The sequence below is a fragment of the Conger conger genome, chromosome 10, assembly GCF_963514075.1.
Source record: "Conger conger chromosome 10, fConCon1.1, whole genome shotgun sequence".
Taxonomy (NCBI): Eukaryota; Metazoa; Chordata; class Actinopteri; order Anguilliformes; family Congridae; genus Conger; species Conger conger.
The window spans coordinates 3,489,317-3,505,914 of NC_083769.1; the positions used below are offsets into that span (position 1 = coordinate 3,489,317).

The 16,598-nt window shown below is 42.8% G+C and overlaps 1 protein-coding gene across 6 annotated transcripts; it reads right to left on the bottom strand.

The window, feature by feature from the left end:
* Positions 1-1,859: 1,859 nt before the first annotated feature.
* LOC133138717 (beta-1,4-galactosyltransferase 3-like) lies at positions 1,860-15,717 on the bottom strand. 6 transcript variants are annotated; one of them, XM_061257706.1, is made up of 8 exons: positions 15,681-15,717; positions 10,927-11,068; positions 10,193-10,506; positions 9,437-9,672; positions 8,470-8,660; positions 7,834-7,956; positions 5,769-5,873; positions 1,860-5,153 (listed from the first exon to the last, which is right to left on the bottom strand). In XM_061257706.1, exons 3-8 carry the CDS (start codon positions 10,428-10,430, stop codon positions 5,003-5,005), a joined length of 1,044 nt encoding a protein of 347 aa, XP_061113690.1. In that variant the 5' UTR covers positions 10,431-10,506; positions 10,927-11,068; positions 15,681-15,717; the 3' UTR covers positions 1,860-5,002. The 6 variants fall into 6 exon arrangements, with proteins under 6 accessions (XP_061113690.1, XP_061113686.1, XP_061113687.1 ...); XM_061257702.1 differs by lacking the exon at positions 15,681-15,717 and adding an exon at positions 15,512-15,662; XM_061257703.1 differs by lacking the exon at positions 15,681-15,717 and adding an exon at positions 15,451-15,652.
* Between the last annotated feature and the right edge of the window lie 881 nt (positions 15,718-16,598).

Consider the following 16,598-nt stretch of genomic DNA (forward strand, 5'->3'; position numbering starts at 1 on the left):
TGGCCTTTGGTTATGAATATTTCACATTTTTGGTATGTCAAATGACAATACTATGAGGACACCAGCCATAACTGCAAAATTCGAGTTGATGCAGAGTGAGGAAACCACCAGGGAACATCAAAGTCTAAAGAAATGTAAGGCCTTTCCTTGAACAAAGATGATGGATAATATATTTTTTAAATGTTTTAACACCTAGATTATATATGTAGAACATGAGCGGGAAGCAGAAAAACTTGTCTGGCAGTGCTGGCCAGTGGGCAACTGGGTGATTTCTGTCAGTTTGAGCTTCTCCATAAGGCTTCCCGTAATCATAAATTATACTACATTACAGGCATTTGGCAGACGCTCTTATCCAGCGCAACATACAACAAAGTGCATATCCACAACCAGGAACAAGTGCACTCAAATCCCTACAGGGGAGTACAGTTTCAAGGGCTAGAAGTGAGATAAAAACATAGATAAAAACTTGAAACCTGTCGATTGCAGTCTAAATGTGAACACACCTGACCTAATAAGCAGGAGTGATTTGATTTGTTTAATGTTTAACTTCAATCTGTTGAAACAGCTTCCCTCCCATTTGTATGTACATTGAGAGACGAAACACTGTCTGCAGGGCAGGGAGGGTGCAGGCCTACTGCCACTGCCCACCCTCAATCATGAGGAAACAAAACCAGTGACACACAGGGGTGTCTGCTCATCAGTCCTCAAGGGCCCAAACCACTCCTACCACACGTTTCATTCACTAACCAGATGAAACTCCCTCACACATTTTATTAACATGGACCATCTTGGCCTTCCTACCACTGAATATTGTTAAATATTACAAATACTCAATTATTAAACCTTGTGCGTATGCCCAGAGCTGCCTGAATGCGGTAAACCTTGTTTGTATTCTTGGAGATGGATTACTAGTAAGACCATTTGTTTCACGTGACCTTCAGGGAGAACTCTGTGACTCAGTGTGATCACAGTACTGTTATCATAGTAGGAAAAGGAGGACCCATATCGTTGCAGCTACTGGGTTATAATGAAATAACTTAGGGCAACAAACAGATGAGCCTACTGTAACATGCCAAGGGCTGTAGCCATGGCAACATCCATCAATTTAGGAATCCTGAAGAGAACCAGGCATCAGACATCCTGGTGCAACTAGGGGGCAATTTCATAATTTTTTTAAAATGTGTTTACTTGGGTTCCATTCATCAAATACTACATTTTGCCTCAAGATCTGAAGCCATTCAGTAAAACAAATACACTTGATCTACAATGAGGAATAGTTTACAATAAGACGGGTCTTACAGATGACTATTAACAGTGTGAGAATACACCATCTGCTGAACAGGTCCTGGTAATGTAATATTGTTGATTATAAGTTCATGATTTCATGAGAGAAACTGGCAATCAAGAGATTGGCTGTGACAAAACCCAGCATACACAGGCGTCCCCAGGACCAGGTTAGAGAGCCACAGTGTCAGAGTACTGCTACATCAGCAGGGCCCGGCTGGAGACCCATGCCCCTGGACCCCAGCACCCATGCCCCTGGCTGCAGCACTGTGCGGGGGGCACCAGACACGCTTCCTTCAGTGCCCGTGCATACTGTCGTTTTCCATAGAAATAGAATTTCAAAAGGTATCCAGTGTAAATGTTGAATCAAGAAATCAAACAAAGAGCTAGTATTTTATGACAGAAAAAACAAGTGATTCAGTTGATCAATGGCACAGCAATTTTAAAACCAACAACGGGCCAAGGATCTTGAAATTTATTTAGATGCATGCATATTGTAGTGACAAAGATTTTGTCTGTAAAATAGGTCATGTGTGTTTTCCTGTAAAAGTAAGAAAAAAAACAACAAAAAAAAACAAGCTCCCATCGTTTTATTCCTGACCTTTGAAGTCATCCCCACAATTATCAGTCATAATTAATACAAGTTTTATTGGTGTATTATTATACACATGAAAATCTCAGTGAATTTCACTCACTGAACTGTAAATATGACTTCTACCAAAAAGATACACAATCGCACTCCACTGCTATCCTCAGTATTGTACACACATGCCGTCAATCGTATACCCATAGTGGTTACATACAGATATAGTCAGGTCCAGAATTATTGGCACCCTTGATGAAAATTAGCAAAAAAAGACTGTAGAAAACAAATAATACCATTACTCAGATATTGTAATTTTCCAAAATGTGGAAAATATTTTACTTTATTAATGATTCAATGGAATCGACCAAAATTACACATTTTTCAAATTATACATTTCTTTCCAAAAAAATAAATAAAAGGTTCACAATTCCTGGCACCCCTGTTTTTAGTACTTGGTGCAGCCTCCCCTGGCAAGGATAAGCCTATTTCTATCATGTTTAATAAGGTTGGAGAACACATTTGGAGGGATCGTGGGCCATTCCTCCATGCAGAACCTTTCAAGATCCTTCATATCCTTAGGTTTGCGCTTATGGACTACCCCTTTGCCTCCCTCACCATCTTCCTCACTGTGCGTGGGGGCAACATGCACTTGCGTCCTTTTCCTGGCAAGTTTGCAACTGTTCCAGATGTTTGAAACTTTTTGATTATTGCCCTAACAGTGGTTAGTGGTATGTTTAACCGTTTATGTATTTTTTTTTGTACGCATTACCTGACTTGTGTAGGTCAACAACCATCTGTCTCTTTTGATTTGACAGTTCTTTGACTTCCCCCATGGTGATGGATTACAAAGGGATTTTACAGGTGTGTTACCTCATTTTTATACCCTAGGGAAACAGGAAGTGATGGAAGGCCACAATACAGTTCCTTAAGACTGAGATTAACTTAAATAAGCAGAATTGTACTGATTTAACTAAAATTATCTTTATAATAATTTTGACACTTACATTTTTCATAAATAGTATTACTCAATAAAAATAAAATAAAAATGAGAATAATTGTATTAGGATAAAAGTATATAGTTTTCCCATATGTTTGGACATAAAATATAGCTCATTATCTGTGTTGTTTTATACAGCCTTTTTCGCTCATTTTCATCTAGGGTGCCAATAATTCTGGACCTGACTGTACAACATTGACCTAAAAATTAGAACACACACACCATCCTCCAACCAAAAAATATAAACTTGCAAAACAGGATTCCATAAATATTTCTAATAACCATCTACCTCTGATGCATTTTTTCCTAACAATATAGAAATATAGAGTTCACAATTCTATATTGTAATTATATTGACCTAAGCATTGCTTCTGATAATCAAAAAGTGCCACATTGATTTTGACTACACATCAATTATCGTTTCAGTTATGTCCAATTTAAGCACACAGAATTAGACATTTGGGATGGGTAACACACAGGGGTTCTGGAGTCTGTCACAGAGAGACCGGATTCACCCAACTCTATGGCAATAAGCCATTAAAACAGTGTAGCAGGCTTAAAATTCAAAGGCAAAGACATTAAAACACCATATAGATATCACCATGCTCACGGTGCTCTGTAAGTGGGATGTGTTTCACTACAGATATCTAAACATTAAGAATACTACTGACTTCTGAACAGAGGCCTGAAGCGGTTGGGAGACCCTGATAAATGAAATTTACACCCATAAAATGATCGGAGACATTTAACCTTTTAAGAGGTAGCAACACATTAAACCATTTCAGAAACGTGCTTCTCAGAACAAAATTGTTGGCACATATGACTCACTCTGCAACTATGAAACCAACCCTGGAGAATCAATTTTTATAAAATTCTTAAACATATTCTCAGAAAAATATACTTCTAACTATATACAGCAAAATCAAGTATATGTCCAAAAGCAATGTCAGTCCCAGTCTGTTAATTTCATCATGATAAATATAACACAGAATCTCTTCAATCACAGAAAATCATTTGAAGAACCAGCATCATAAATACGTTATTCCATGAACCCGTGAATCAGCCCAAAGCACAACCCAAGCACAGATTTCAGCATAATAATCCATTTTAAGTTAAATTATTTTATCACATTCAATTATTAAATACTTTGATCATCCTTAAATAAAATGTGATCCCTTAAAATCCATCTTAATTATCGAGACACCCTTCAACAAAAAGTTCATAAAAAATATACAAATATATCTTCTAGTCTGCAGGAAAATCATCAATTATACAAAAACAAAACAAATAGACCTAGAAAATCTAGGTGAAAAGGCACATATAGAAACTTGAAAAATAAACTTTGTTTTTAGTTGGGAATTCGTTTCAGTACACCAGCCCACACTGTGGGCATGCATACCGGGGCCTTTGGCAAACAGAACATTTAAAGGGAAAGTTCACCTGGCTGGGCTGTTTTTAAAATGGAAGTGCTACTGTTTTTAAGTATGCTTAAAAACTTTCAGCGTTTGTGTGCAATGAAGAATATTTTAGATCTATAGACCTGGATGTTTTTTGTTTTTTGCACTGTTCTTTGTAAACTCTGGAGACTGAGATAATCAAACCAACCCGTCTGGGCATCAACAATCATTCCACGGTCAAAGTCTTAGCTCACATTTCTTCCCCATTCTGATGTTTGGGCTGAACAACAACTGAACCTCTTGACTATGGCTGCATGCTTTATGCATTCAGTTGCTGCCACACTGGCTGATTAAATATTTGCATTAACAAGCTTGTGTACAGGTTTACCAAATAAAGTGGTCACTGAGTGTATGTAAATATTATTGTTTTGCTTTAGGCCACATACCCCTGCATGCCCTGAACCCTGCCACTGTCAGAAACTTAATGTAAGAATTTAAAATATCCATCACTGCACACCACTGCCTGGGCCAGTCAAAATACACTGAAATAATATTTAAAAACCCAGAATGCACCATTGCTTTAAGCAGAGATAGGGCTATCTCACCTCAAAACCAGCTGACCATTGGACCTCCCACAGATCCCACATTTCCTCAGTCGTGTCTTCGGCCTGTTACCCATGGCCCTGGTTCGTTTACACAGCCCCAGATAAACTTACACCCTAACTCTTTAACAGTGGTTTAGCCGGAGGCTTTCTTGCGGTGGCTGTCCCCAATGCTGACAGACAGGTTGGTGTACAGGGGCTCCAGGTCTTTCGACAGAAGGGTGTAGGTCAGAGAGTTCAGGCCATCTGCACGCCAGTTCCTCCTGGTCTTCATTAGCAAGTCAAACCTGCCCCCAGCAGGGAGGATTGGAGAGGGGAGGGTGGTGAGAGGTTGAGAGAATGTGTGACATTTTTAATTTGACCGACTGCAAGCCACAGTGCTTCGGAAGAACTTAGTATCAGCTTGACAAAGTTGGTGAAACTCCTAGACAGGATGCCTTTTACATTACATGACATTATATTACATTACATTAATGGCATTTGGCAGATGCTCTTATCCAGAGCGACGTACAACAAAGTGCAAAGTGCAGACCCACAACCGGGGATAAGTGCGCTGAAAGACCCGAGAGGGAAGTACAATTTCAACTGCTACCTGCACAACAAAGATAAGGACTAGGGCCTATTTGATCATTCCACGTGAGGTGGAAGTTTGGAGAGGGGGAGGCGCCAAGCGGCCTGTGGAGGCCGAACAAAGAGGTCTGGCAGGGGTGTAGGGTCTGATGATTTTTTGGAGGTAAGCTGGGGCAGACCCCTTAACTGCTTGGAAGGCTAGCACCAATGTTTTGAATTTGATGTCAGCCAGTCAGTGGGGGGAAGTGGGAAGTAAACAGGGGGGGTATATATTAAGGTATAAGGCCCTCAACCGATTACGAAAAAGGTTTTCCTGCTCTTCTGCTCTTTACCTGTGAGGGTTTTCCTCATTGCCCGTGTCTCCGTGATGTTTGATCATCTTGTAGTGGCCCACCTCTACAGACGGACGGACAATCTTCATCCCGGAGAGACGCACTCTGCACATAGCATGGGGAAGGGCGAATCACAGAAGAAGAAAAAGAAAAAAGAGGAAGTTTGTGGTCCTACAGTTTAAAGATTGCACTTCTTAACAGTCAATTCCTGCAGTAAACACAAGAAGGGCAAATACCAGGAACGGCCAGACAACTCCCTAAGAGTGAGACCAAGAGCTGAGTTGAATACATAACTGTTTTTGATTCAAATACTTTTCTACAGTTTACTGAGCTTGTCTGGTGTATTGGAAAAAACTCTTAAACATATTCTTGTCAAAAAACCTTGTCAACCCTGCCTTCTGGTCCTCTTGGTCAGCTCAATTTTACCAGGCGAGATCAATCGAGCACTGAAAAGCATTTGAATGGAGAACATATTTGACCCAGGTCAGATACACACAATTAAATTCATATGAAATATGAGGACATGTCTACGCTATGCCTGTAATCTGGTTACCAAACCCTCAGCCCTGATCGTGCACTCCCTCTGTAGGGATCTTTCAAGGCTCTTTACAGCTTTATTTCCATCGACAAACTACGAATACACACAAAACCCAACAGTGGACAGACAGAATCAGGACAGGGATACACACACTAACTCACTAACTCACTAATACCTCTAAACACTTCAGCCCTACGGTTCGGGCTTCCACTTTCATCACCGTACGTGCCGTCTGTCCAGTTCAAACACTTACATTTGGATTTTATTATCTGTGCTTTAATGAAATGATATGCATCCTGGACAGGGCCTCCAGAAAAGGAGTGCGCCTTTATGCTTAAAAAGGCGAAACACTGACAGTGGAAAGAGTGCAAGCCCTGTGGAGGAATCTTCTAGATTCCACAAACTTAACAGATTTACTGACCTTTCAGAAGTCTGGGAAGAGTCAAAGGAGCAGCATGGTGACAGCGAGGAGATCAGAGATTATAAAGAGCGTGTAACAGAAACTGGGCTTAGCAGGAGTAATACAGGGCGTGTAACAGAAACTGGGCTTAGCAGGAGTAATACAGGGCGTGTAACAGACACTGGGCTTAGCAGGAGTAATACAGGGCGTGTAACAGACACTGGACTTAGCAGGAGTGATACAGGGCGTGTAATGGACACTGGACTTAGCAGGAGTGATACAGGGCGTGTAATGGACACTGGACTTAGCAGGAGTAATACAGGGCGTATAAACAGAAACTGGGCTTAGCAGGAGTAATACAGGGCGTGTAACAGACACTGGGCTTAGCAGGAGTAATACAGGGCGTGTAACAGACACTGGACTTAGCAGGAGTAATACAGGGCGTGTAACAGACACTGGACTTAGCAGGAGTGATACAGGGCGTGTAATGGACACTGGACTTAGCAGGAGTAATACAGGGCGTGTAACAGACACTGGGCTTAGCAGGAGTAATACAGGGCGTGTAACAGACACTGGACTTAGCAGGAGTAATACAGGGCGTATAAACAGAAACTGGGCTTAGCAGGAGTAATACAGGGCGTGTAACAGACACTGGGCTTAGCAGGAGTAATACAGGGCATATAAACAGACACTGGGCTTAGCAGGAGTAATGAAGGGTGTGTAATGGACACTGGACTTAGCAGGAGTAATACAGGGCGTGTAATGGACACTGGACTTAGCAGGAGTAATACAGGGCGTGTAATGGACACTGGACTTAGCAGGAGTAATACAGGGCGTGTAATGGACACTGGACTTAGCAGGAGTAATACAGGGCGTGTAACAGACACTGGGCTTAGCAGGAGTAATGCAGGGTGTGTAACAGACACTGGACTTAGCAGGAGTAATACAGGGCGTGTAACAGACACTGGGCTTAGCAGGAGTAATGGACACTGTCGTGGCTGGTACAGTGACATAGCTTATTCTTTTATATTCTCTTGTCCTCTCACAAACACACACACACACACACACACACACACACATACACACACACGTGTAAACAAATGTGCTGGGGAAAAGAAAAGAAAAACCTGGCAGCGATGTCATCGTCCTCCCCGCCCCATCCCCAGTACTCGTTGGGAAAGCCATTCATTCGCAGGTACTGCTCAGGTGTTACCGCGGAAACGCCCCCGAAGTACTGCAAGTATGGCAACCTGTGGGCATTGGGAGGAGAGGTCAGGGCTTGAAAATTTGATTGCGTACAGATAAAACATTGTAAAATCCACCATTTAAAAGGTCTTAGCATACCCCTGGGGTTACTTCTGAATGGCTCTTTTTGATTGATGCAGCCCTGCTTCCACCAAAGGGATTACTCTGACAGGCGTGAATTTGGTCATGCAGAACATTTTCTGCTTAAGTCCCAATAAAAAAACAATGTAATAAAAAAGAAAAAAAAAAGAAATAAAAGCACACACTCGGTCGAACGTTTTGACCAAACAATCTGTTAGTCAACAAAATTGTGGTCAGCTGCCAATGGCCCACAAACCAGACCCCTTTTCCCAGGGAACATTCCTGCTGCCACCCTCACTGGCTCCTGTATCGCAGTAGTTCACCTGTATCGCAGTAGTTCACCTGTATCGCAGTAGTTCACCTGTATCGCAGTAGTTCACCTGTATCGCAGTCGTTCACCTGTATCGCAGTAGTTCACCTGTATCGCAGTAGTTCACCTGTATCGAAACTTGTCCATGGCCACGGACAAGTGGGTGGGGAACTGGGCGTGGCAGGTGTAGGTGTTGTGGTCATTTTCGGGCAGCAGGTCCACATCGTGGAGAAACAGGCAGTCCCAGTCCTCCTCCCTCAGGGCCTCCCGCACCCCCACGTTCAGCAGTTTCGCCCGATTAAAGGTGGAGTTCCCCGCCTGCAGGGGAATTGGATTAAAAAGTACTTTTCTACTATTTATAGGGCTTGTCTGGTGAACCTATGAAATGAATCCCACCTTCTGGTCCTCTTTGAAGGCAAGATCAACTCAGTTCTGCAGGTGGCCTTAAGCAGTGTATGCTGGACATGTGACCATGTAAATTCTGTCAAATTTACCCCAACGGAGAATGTAAGAACGATACCAAGGTTATCTCTCCACTCCAGATATCAAGAAAAGTAGCTGTGGTTGTTTGTGACTGGTGAACGGAGACAAGCTGGCTAGCCTCCAAACAATGCACAATTCAGGTGTTACTTTCACGTTGACATCTTACGTTTAAAAGCTTAAAAACTATATCTTTACTCTGAATTTGGCATTAAGACATGCAGATTATGAAAGCCAAGATATTGTTCTACAAAATGAAGATGAAAGCCTAAAACAGCCAAAAGAAATGACAATTTCTACATAAACATCAATTTATGTAAAATTGGCCGTCGTGACTTATGACTGATTGCGATAGAACGGGTTACCTATAAAGTCCAGAAAATAAAAGTAGAAAAAGGTTATCCCCAAGAAAAAGAGGTGGCATTACTACGGTGACCAAAGTTACCTCATTCTTTTCAGTTGGGCCTGAGTGCAAACAATCTTTTTGTGGTTGAAAACCTCCAGCACAGAAAAGTAATTGAATCCAAGCAATTGAGTATTTGACCCAGGTCTGGCATGTACAGTATAAAGGGGTATAATCAGGGCTGTGGGTGTTTGGCAGACGGGGGGGGCACCTGGTGCACGATGTAGATGGTGTAATGCAACTGCTGCCTCTGTAGGAAGGGGTGCAGATGGTACAGCAGGGAGCGCAGGTGCGACAGTCTGTCCCGGTACGGGATGATGATGGCTGTGCGGTGACGGGACTCGCAGCCAGGGGGGCGGTAGAGGCCACCGGGTGACACCAGGGGGTTCTTCTTCCAAATTTCATCCAAGGAGGGGGGTGAAGAAAGGCGCACTGACACGGGACCCACTGCAGGTGGCGCAAGAACAATGAGGTAGCAAGCATCAACAAGGGGTGAAGAACAGCAAAAAACAATATTAATGACGACTAATGATGCAGGAGACTATAGAGGTAAATGGCACAAAAGTATTTCTTGTGAAATAATCTAATTTTCTCATAAACAATCGGTGAAAATAAACTCAGCCATTAGACCACAGAAGTCATTGTGTCATTGTGTCATTGTGTCATTGTAATGTAGGTAAATTAAAGAACAAGAGACTGCGGTGCATCGTGAACTGGCAAACAGTTTACAGGAATACTGTAGTACCTACAGGACCAAACATGGGCACACAGTTTACAGGGATACTGTAGCACCTACAGGACCAAACACAGGCACACAGTTTACAGGGATACTGTAGCACCTACAGGACCAAACACGGGCACACAGTTTACAGGGATACTGTAGCACCTACAGGACCAAACACAGGCACACAGTTTACAGGGATACTGTAGCACCTACAGGACCAAACACAGGCACACACAGACACACCTAGCAGAGGGGAGACCAGAGGGCAGTATTTCTGCTGGCTGCTGTCCAGTGCCGCTTCCAGGCTGAGGTTGGTGTAGACGTCATGAGGCCGTGAGTAATCAAACTCCTGCCGGGAGTGCAGCAGGACAGAGGCCAGGCCCCCGAACCCGCCCAGAGAGAGGTAGAGCAGGAAGGCCAGCTGCAGTCCCACCAGCAGAACCAGAGTGCAGGGAGAGTCCAGGCCTCGCCCAAACTGCATGGCACCCACACACAAAGAACAGCGTGGAGCTGGACCGCAGGCAGACAGGAGGGGGGCGGACCGGCGAAGAGGGATGCTGCCCAATACAAATAACCAAATGATTAGATTGACCAAGGCTATGATATCTGCATTTTCCAGAATTAAAAAAAAAGATTTCCAAGAAAGTATGGCTTCAGGTGCAATGGTAGATAACGATGAAAAAAATTTCAAACAACACTCCATATTTTCAAAAGTTCACCTCAATTAATTACATGTAAAAACAGGCAGAGCTTACAGTCAGTGGACCTTCGTCAGAGCTGTATGGTCAACAAAATGGGCCATTACAGGGTCAACAATGGGGAGCGACATGGTCGGCAGACTTGGGAGACTGAAAGATCATACTTATGGATCATCATAGCACAGCACAAATTCACTAGCGACAAATTCTACAGTGGCACCGAGCCACAGAGTTGTAAGTGCTATAATATCTAAGTCCAGAGTACTATTGCACCAATACCTCAATCCTGGTCCGGTGGGGTGGACTCAGGGCCAGTTTGGGCAGGGTGAACGCCTGCTTCCCCGCTTGCTGAGCCCCACTGACCAGGCCTCTTGCACCCCTGCAATCATGGCCCCATCTGCAGGAACACTGCAACCGTCCTCTGGAGAACGCAGAGGAACCTGCCCAATCACATCCACCCTCTGCCCAATCACATCCACCCTCTGCCCAATCACATCCACCCTCTGCCCAATCACATCCACCCTCTGCCCAATCACATCCACCCTCTGCCCAATCACATCCACCCTCTGCCCAATCACATCCCCCCTCTGCCCAATCACATCCACCCTCTGCCCAATCACATCCATCTTCTGCCCAATCACATCCACCCTCTGCCCAATCACATCCACCCTCTGACCAATCACATTCACCCTCTGACCAATCACATTCACCCTCTGACCAATCACATCCACCCTCTGACCAATCACATCCACCCTCTGCCCAATCACATCCCCCCTCACAGGCAGTCATCAGAACATAGTTGAGCGCTTAGATTTGTTCCGGCTACAAGGTGGGCCATGCTGAAGCAAACAAGCATATCGTTGTGATGTCACTACTTCACGGAACTCCAAGCGGCTTGTTTAAAGCCTCTCCCAATTCCACGCAACCCATAAAATCTGGCACTCTACAGTTCCAGAAAGCAAGGATGGCAGGGAACTTGAATTCCCAAAACTTTGCTAAATATATATTTATTTATTTTTTCTGATTTGTGACCATGATTCCGAGGCGCCCGAAGTGCTTTTGTGTGCAGCGATCCACTAACCCTGCCAAGTCCCTCCCTCTGGAGCAGCGAGCCAATTATGCTGCTCCACGTGAGCCGGCCAAACTTGGCTTTTGGCAGGACCGAGAATCGAACCCTGGTCCCCGGTGTGCAACTGCAGTGAACTGCAACCGCAAGTCTGCTGCGTCTTAGCCTGTTGCGCCACCGCAGCCCCAAACTTTGCAAAATATTTAGCCAAGATTATAACTGTCACCAATGTAGAAACTGAACATTCCTCTGGTACTTATTTCCCTGGAAAACTTGAAATATCTTGGAAATTAATGAAAATATCGAAAAGCTATGAACAAGCAGACCATTCAGGACCAAGTCGATTTGGAGTCGGTTTGGAGTAGGCAGACAAACTGGTGGAATAAGGAGATTAAGGAGGGTGGAGTGGAGGAGTGGAGTAAAGGAGGGGGGAGTGGGGGAGTGGAGTAAAGGAGGGGGGAGTGGGGGAGTGGAGTAAAGGAGGGTGGAGTAGAGGAGTGGAGTAAAGGAGGGTGGAGTAGAGGAGTGGAGTAAAGGAGTGGAGTAAAGGAGGGGGGAGTGGAGTAAAGGGGGGGGAGAGGAGGAGTGGTAGTGGGGGAGTGGAGTGGAGGAGTGGAGTAAAGGAGGGTGGTAGTGGGGGAGTGGAGTAAAGGAGGGTGGTAGTGGGGGAGTGGAGTAAAGGAGGGTGGAGTGGGGGAGTGGAGTAAAGGAGGGGGGAGTGGAGTAAAGGAGGGTGGAGTGAAAGATAATAGGACGCAGCCAAAGACAACTGCCATCTGCCATTTTGGAAATTGGATGTGGTATAGTTTGTACCAGATAGACTAGAGAAATGGATTAGGTGTCTTTTCCCACACATGGTAGGTCAGCAAATACAATGGTGCAGCATTTCAGATAATCTAAACCTTGAAATACAAGATGGAGGCCATTGAAAATCAGATCTATGTCTTTTGAGCTTCTTATTGCATTGCAAGGTCATCTTTACCTTGAAATCCATGATGGTATTTGTCGCCAAGAGGGAAAATCTGATATACTGACATGAAGCAGGTTTTTTTTTATTTTTTTTATTTTTTATTAAATGAGTTAGTAAACTTAGTCATGCCAGCCTTTCTTCCAGGTGGATGGGGGTAACCTTTTTTTACATTTTATTTCCTGTACTTCATATACAGTAAATCCTCAAATTGTGTCCGGGATTCTATTTGAAGCCGGGCCTCGGATAATAGCCGGGGGCGTGGTCGATTCGGACAAATAAAGGCCGGCCCCCAAATACAAGCCGGGGTAATATTGCCTACCAGTAGGGCTATCAGTCCATGAGCACTAGAAGACATTGTTTCGATTTAACTCAATGAAATAAAAGAGCTCTTCTTAATATTTTATATTGTTGGTTGGTTTAATACTGTTGCCAATGAAAAGTCGTCCTACACCATGGGTCTCCAACACGTTGCTCTCAAGCTACCAGTCGCTTGCCGCCCACTTCTAAGTAGCTTGCCAAAGGCTGAAGCAGTATACATTTAAACACAATTGTAGCCACAAGGCATTCCAGCCTACGAATTTAATAAAAAGTAAATCAGGCAAAATTAAAAATCAACTCAATTTAGGCTACTTGGCTACGCAATAAGGTTTCCATGTATTTACAGCACAGCGCACGTTCAATGAATGAATGAAAGCGGCTTCCTTGGCTCGCAATAAACAGACGGGTGGAAATCCAGACACTCTTTCAACTACATAAAACTTAACAGTGAACCATCAAATACCCCCCAGATTTCAGTGCCCATCAGTCCCAACATTTAGCAATAGAATCAAACAGTCCAAAAGTAAATTAAGTCCCAAACCAAAGCGAAAATCATTTGATAGCCTACCGGTATGCTGCTCCAAACGAAACGCATCTCACAATAAAACACCCTTTAGGAAAAAAAGATCCTTAACTTGCTGTTATCTACGCTAATTTGTTATTGTTCATGAAGGCGTGTCTGTGACTTGTATGTGATTTATTGTGTTTGAGAATATTTGCAATAAACTAAGTCTGTTAAGACTGACACTATGACTTACCAAACGGTGTTTCCTGATTAGCCTACACTAATTGACTTCTGAACGGTTACAGGAAGTGTTGAACAGTGTTGGCCCACTTTAAGTGTAGCCTTTTACTTTATTTCTAAGAATAAAATTCTACACCAGAAGCCTAATAATAAATAAAGGCCTGCCTTGAATACAAGCCTGTCCCAAATAAAGGTCTGTGCTTTGTGCAGCCTAAGTATATAAAAGACCCCGGACACAATTTGAGGATTTACGGTAGACAGTATACAATGCTTTTCAGCTGCAATGGCCGACACCTCGCTTTCACGCCCCACCTCTCTCTTATTTGTTAATCCAATCATATGCGATGGGAAACAACCATTTCCTTAGCATTAAAATGGAAGACTGAAGGGTTTCTACACTGGGAGTAATGATAAGATTGTGGGACTTTAAAAGTAGGAACCCTATGGGAGAAAGTCTTGGAAAACATTTTAAGCGAGTCAATTGATAATGCGCATTTTGATAGCCTAGTATGAGGAATCGGATACCAGACACCCTACACAACTCGCGAAAAGAACTAGCCTGCAATTATTTGAGAACCGGGTCTGTAATTTTGCGAGAGAATGCGTTGTGCTCTTGGGCAGTAAAGTCTAAGGTAGTACGGGTACGCCTTCTTATCTAGCAAAATGAAACGATTGAAGTTAGTCAAGACATCACAATTACAAAAGGCGACAGAGCAAACAAATAACAGTCTCGTTTCAGTAGACAAAATATTTACAGTAAGCAGTTGCAGTCAGCTGGATGCAGACAGTTCTATAGCCGACTCATTTTTCAGCCAGTTTTAGACGGTCCTACATAAGCTACACACATCCAAAGACCAAATGACTGCGATAATTACTACGAACGGTCACCTTTAAAGTCCTGCGTAACACATTGTAGTTTAGCTATGTTAATGGAATTTACGTGGCAACCGATGTTAGCGAGGATTATTCTGAAGCTATTCAGTTACTGTAGCTTGCTAGCCAACTAGGTGCCATGTTAAACTCTTTTCGCTGCAATTAAGTTTGCAAACAATCTGGCTAGTTGTATAGAAATTGATGACGATTCAGGAAATATATAACTTTAAAAGATTTCACTCATTCCTATACCGTTTATTGAAGGTGCGACAGAAATGTTCGGTGCCATTGAATTTAATTCATTCATTGAACGTTTTCATTTTATCGTTCGACTGACGGACCGTAGCCGACCGTACCGTCAAACAACACATTTTATGTGCTGTTGGCTTGTGTTAGCTAGCTACATCATGCTGACCTCATACGGGGATCAACAAAGGTTAATGGCTCACTAGCTAGCACTTGTAAATTGTATCACCACTGCTGTAAAGTAGTTAAAAAGTGAGAATGTATTGTTGACCTCACGTGCGCACACGGCGGTCTAACGTATAGTTGCTACATTGTAGCTCCATATTTGCACTCCCTATCTTGAGCAAGGATGATTCAAAGTAAATGGTATTGTTTGTTAGCTAGCTAGGTGCCATGTTCAACTCTTTTCGCGGCAATTATTTAAGTCTGCGAACATCTGGATAGTTTTATTAAAATTGCAGTTGTCATATTTTGTCACTGTAGGGATTGTGGAACCGTTTCGATGATCTGACGTTAGCCATTATTGTAGCTCGCACCTTCAATGTCGTATGAGAAACACTTCAATCGCTACTCAATGAAACTCACCGTTCGCTATGTTCGGATGCAATTACCAACCGGACTGTTTACTCACTCCTGTAAAACTCACATTGTTTCTCTGCACAAAGCACGTCGCGTGTAGTAGCAGGTAGCCTCCACACAGGTTTCGACTCCACCACCCCACTTTTGACGTAGTTGCTCCTGGCTAAAAGTACAGTGTAGTGGCCGCCATCTTACTGAGGGGCAAACAGTTGCGCACTGCACTGAGTGAAACTCACCTGTTTCTGTCACAGCTGCTCTCTCCGATGGGAAGACTTTCTTCTTGTGCTACGCAAGTAGCCAACGCGCAAGATACGTTTAAGTGTTTAAGAAATAAATAATAAAATGTTGTTTTGCGAGATGCAGTGTGTGGGAGATCTTTGCACCGCTGGTAAAGAAAAATAATACATTAGTTGTTTAAAATATTCATATTCAGAAGTGATATAACAATTAATGATCAAAAGTTGAAGTAAAACATTAGCTCATTGTTTGAGCTCATCAGCTCCATTTCACTGTTTATTATTGCATGTCATTTTTGCATGTCATTTTTTGGAAAGTCAATAAGTAAAATGAACAAGGTATCTTGGATGTTTATTGGTATTGATTAGTCTTAGGTTTACCGATTAGTCTTAGGTTTACCGGGCTCCAGAATTATTGGCACCCTAAATAAATAAATAAATAAATAAACAACTTGGGTAATAATCTGTATTTTACGTTCAAACATACGAGAAAACGATAACTTTTATTTCAATATTTATTCTCACGTTTCAATGTTTTTTATTAAGTAATCAAAATTTTTCTTGAAAAAACCCAAACATAAACGGTGAAACATATCAGTTTGCACTGTAAGCGCAAAACATATGTAATGGTTACAAATTTGCCAGGAAGAGGATGCAAGGGCATATTATCCCCACGGGCCATAAGTAACCCTACGATCATAGTTCAAGAATTGACGAGATTGGTTGTGTCTTGGGGTCACCAAGTCAAAAAATTAAACGGCACCATATAAGCAAACTTGTGGGTCATTTCTATTTTGCCGTTAACTGTATATTTTGAAACCCGAATAAACATAGGCAGAGGGTGAGTCAACATGTCAGTGAGCCTTTTTCAATGATAGGAAGGGATTTACAATGGTCTTATAACAATATTTTAACACA

Bases quoted from the DNA above. Each gene is read 5' to 3' on its own strand.
- LOC133138717 (XM_061257706.1), bottom strand. From the start codon at position 10,430: ATGCAGTTTGGGCGAGGCCTGGACTCTCCCTGCACTCTGGTTCTGCTG. The intron at 9,673-10,192 runs GTGTGTCTGTGT...CGCCACCTGCAG, and splicing joins TCTGGTCTCCCCTCTGCTAG to TGGGTCCCGTGTCAGTGCGC. The intron at 5,154-5,768 runs GTAAAGAGCAGA...TGCTGGGGGCAG, and splicing joins AATGAGGAAAACCCTCACAG to GTTTGACTTGCTAATGAAGA.